Source organism: Empidonax traillii, unplaced genomic scaffold (genome assembly GCF_003031625.1).
Source record: "Empidonax traillii isolate 1590-97213 ecotype Southwest subspecies unplaced genomic scaffold, ASM303162v1 scaffold3024:size16288, whole genome shotgun sequence".
Classification (NCBI taxonomy): Eukaryota; Metazoa; Chordata; class Aves; order Passeriformes; family Tyrannidae; genus Empidonax; species Empidonax traillii.
The window spans coordinates 1,160-3,051 of NW_020958217.1; the positions used below are offsets into that span (position 1 = coordinate 1,160).

General features: G+C 44.5%; 1 protein-coding gene across 1 annotated transcript in view; it reads right to left on the reverse strand.

Annotated features, from left to right (window-relative positions):
- Nucleotides 1-1,452: 1,452 nt before the first annotated feature.
- LOC114072339 (zinc transporter SLC39A7-like) overlaps nt 1,453-1,892 on the reverse strand; it is a 4,969-nt gene continuing 4,529 nt past the window's right edge. The window contains exon 2 of the mRNA XM_027910248.1: nt 1,453-1,731. Within this exon, the coding sequence (XP_027766049.1) occupies nt 1,453-1,731 (279 nt within the window). The remainder of the gene's footprint in view (nt 1,732-1,892) is intronic.

Consider the following 1,892-nt stretch of genomic DNA (forward strand, 5'->3'; position numbering starts at 1 on the left):
ATCCCCTCCCAATTGGCCACACCCCTTTTGGTTTAGCCACGCCCCCTTTTCATTGGCCACGCCCCCAAATCCCAAAATTTCCCCCTTTTTTGGGGTTTTTCCACCCAAAAATTCGAACAAAATTCCTTTTTCTTCCGATTTTATTCCGGGCCATGATCGGTTACAATCCTTAAAAAATAAAAAACCGGGATAAATCCAAAAAAAAAGCCTCGAAATTCCCGAAATTCCCAAATTTCCCCCCCCAAAAAATTTTTTTTTTTTTTGGGAAAAAATTCCCAAATTTTTTCGGGGGGGAGGGGGTTTGGTCCTAAAAAATTTGGGGGGGGGGGAATGGAAAATTGGGAATTCCTGGATTCCCATTCCCAAAGGGAATTTTGGGATCATTTCCTGGGAAAATTTGGGAATTTTGGGGGGTCCTAAATTGGGAATTCCCGATCCAAATCCCATGGGAATTTTGGGATGATTTGGTGGGAATTTTGGGGTGATTTCATGGGAAAATTTGGGATTTTTGGGGGGTCCTAAATTGGGAATTCCCGATCCCATTCCCAAGGGGACAAATCCATGGAAAAACTGGGACTTTCCCAGGTTAAAATCCCTCATCCCGAGGTTCTGGAATTCCGGGAATTCCGGGAATTTTTCCCCCCAAATCCTTCCCAATCCCAAACCCACGACCCAAAGGCTCTGGAATTCCTGGAATTCCAGGGATTTTTCCCCCAAAAATCCCAATCCCAGCTCCAAAACCCGTTACCCAACTGCCCCGAAATTCCCAGAAAATTCCCAAAAAAATTCCCCAAAAAATCCCCAAAAAATTCCTAAAAAATTCCAAAAAAAATTCCCCAAAAATTCCAAAAAAATTCCCCAAAAATTCCCAGAAAATTCCCCAAAAAAATCCCAAAAAAATTCCCAAAAAATTCCTGAAAAATTCCTAAAAAATTCCCAAAAAATTCCCCAAAAATTCCCAAAAAATTCCAAAAAAATCCCAAAAAAAATCCTCAAAAAATCCCCCAAAATTCCCCAAAAATCCCCCAAAAAATCTCAAAAATATTCCCCCAAAAAATTCCCAAAAAAATTCAAAAAAAATTCCCAAAAAATTCCTAAAAAATTCCCAAAAAATTCCCCAAAAATTCCCAAAAAATTCCAAAAAAATCCCAAAAAAAATCCTCAAAAAATCCCCCAAAATTCCCCAAAAATCCCCCAAAAAATCTCAAAAATATTCCCCCAAAAAATTCCCAAAAAAATTCAAAAAAAATTCCCAAAAAATCCCCCAAAAATTCCCAATAAATTCCCAGAAAATCCCCCAAAAATTCCAAAAAAAATCCCCAAAAAATCCCCCAAAAATCCCCAAAAAATCCCTAAAAAAATCCCCAAAAAAATCCCAAAAAAATCCCAAAAAATCCCCCAAAAAATCCCAAAAAAATCCCCCCAAAATTCCCAATAATTCCCCAAATCAATCTACTCCCAGAGAGCAATCAGCAGCATCATGGCCAGCCCGGCCAGCAGCGCCAGGAGCTGCCGGAGGGCCGGGCCGGGCCCGGAATTCCGGAGGATCTCCGGGATCACCGACACCGTGCCCAGGTAGATGAAACCCCCCGCCGTGAAGGGCAGAATTCCCGAGGAAATTCCCGAGGAAATTCCCGTTCCAGAGGAGGAGGAGGAGGAGCCTTCGGCCAGCAGGGAGCACGAGGCGCCCGCCAGGGCCGCCACCGCCGTCACCAGTTGGAGTTTCATGGCCTAAAGGGAAGAACTGGGGTTACTGGGAGGCACTGGGAATGGATTGGGGGGCACTGGGAGGCACTGGGAGTGGATTGGGGAGCACTGGGAGGCACTGGGAGTGGATTGGGGGGCACTGGGAGGCACTGGGAGTGGATTGGGGGGCACTGGGAGGCACTGGG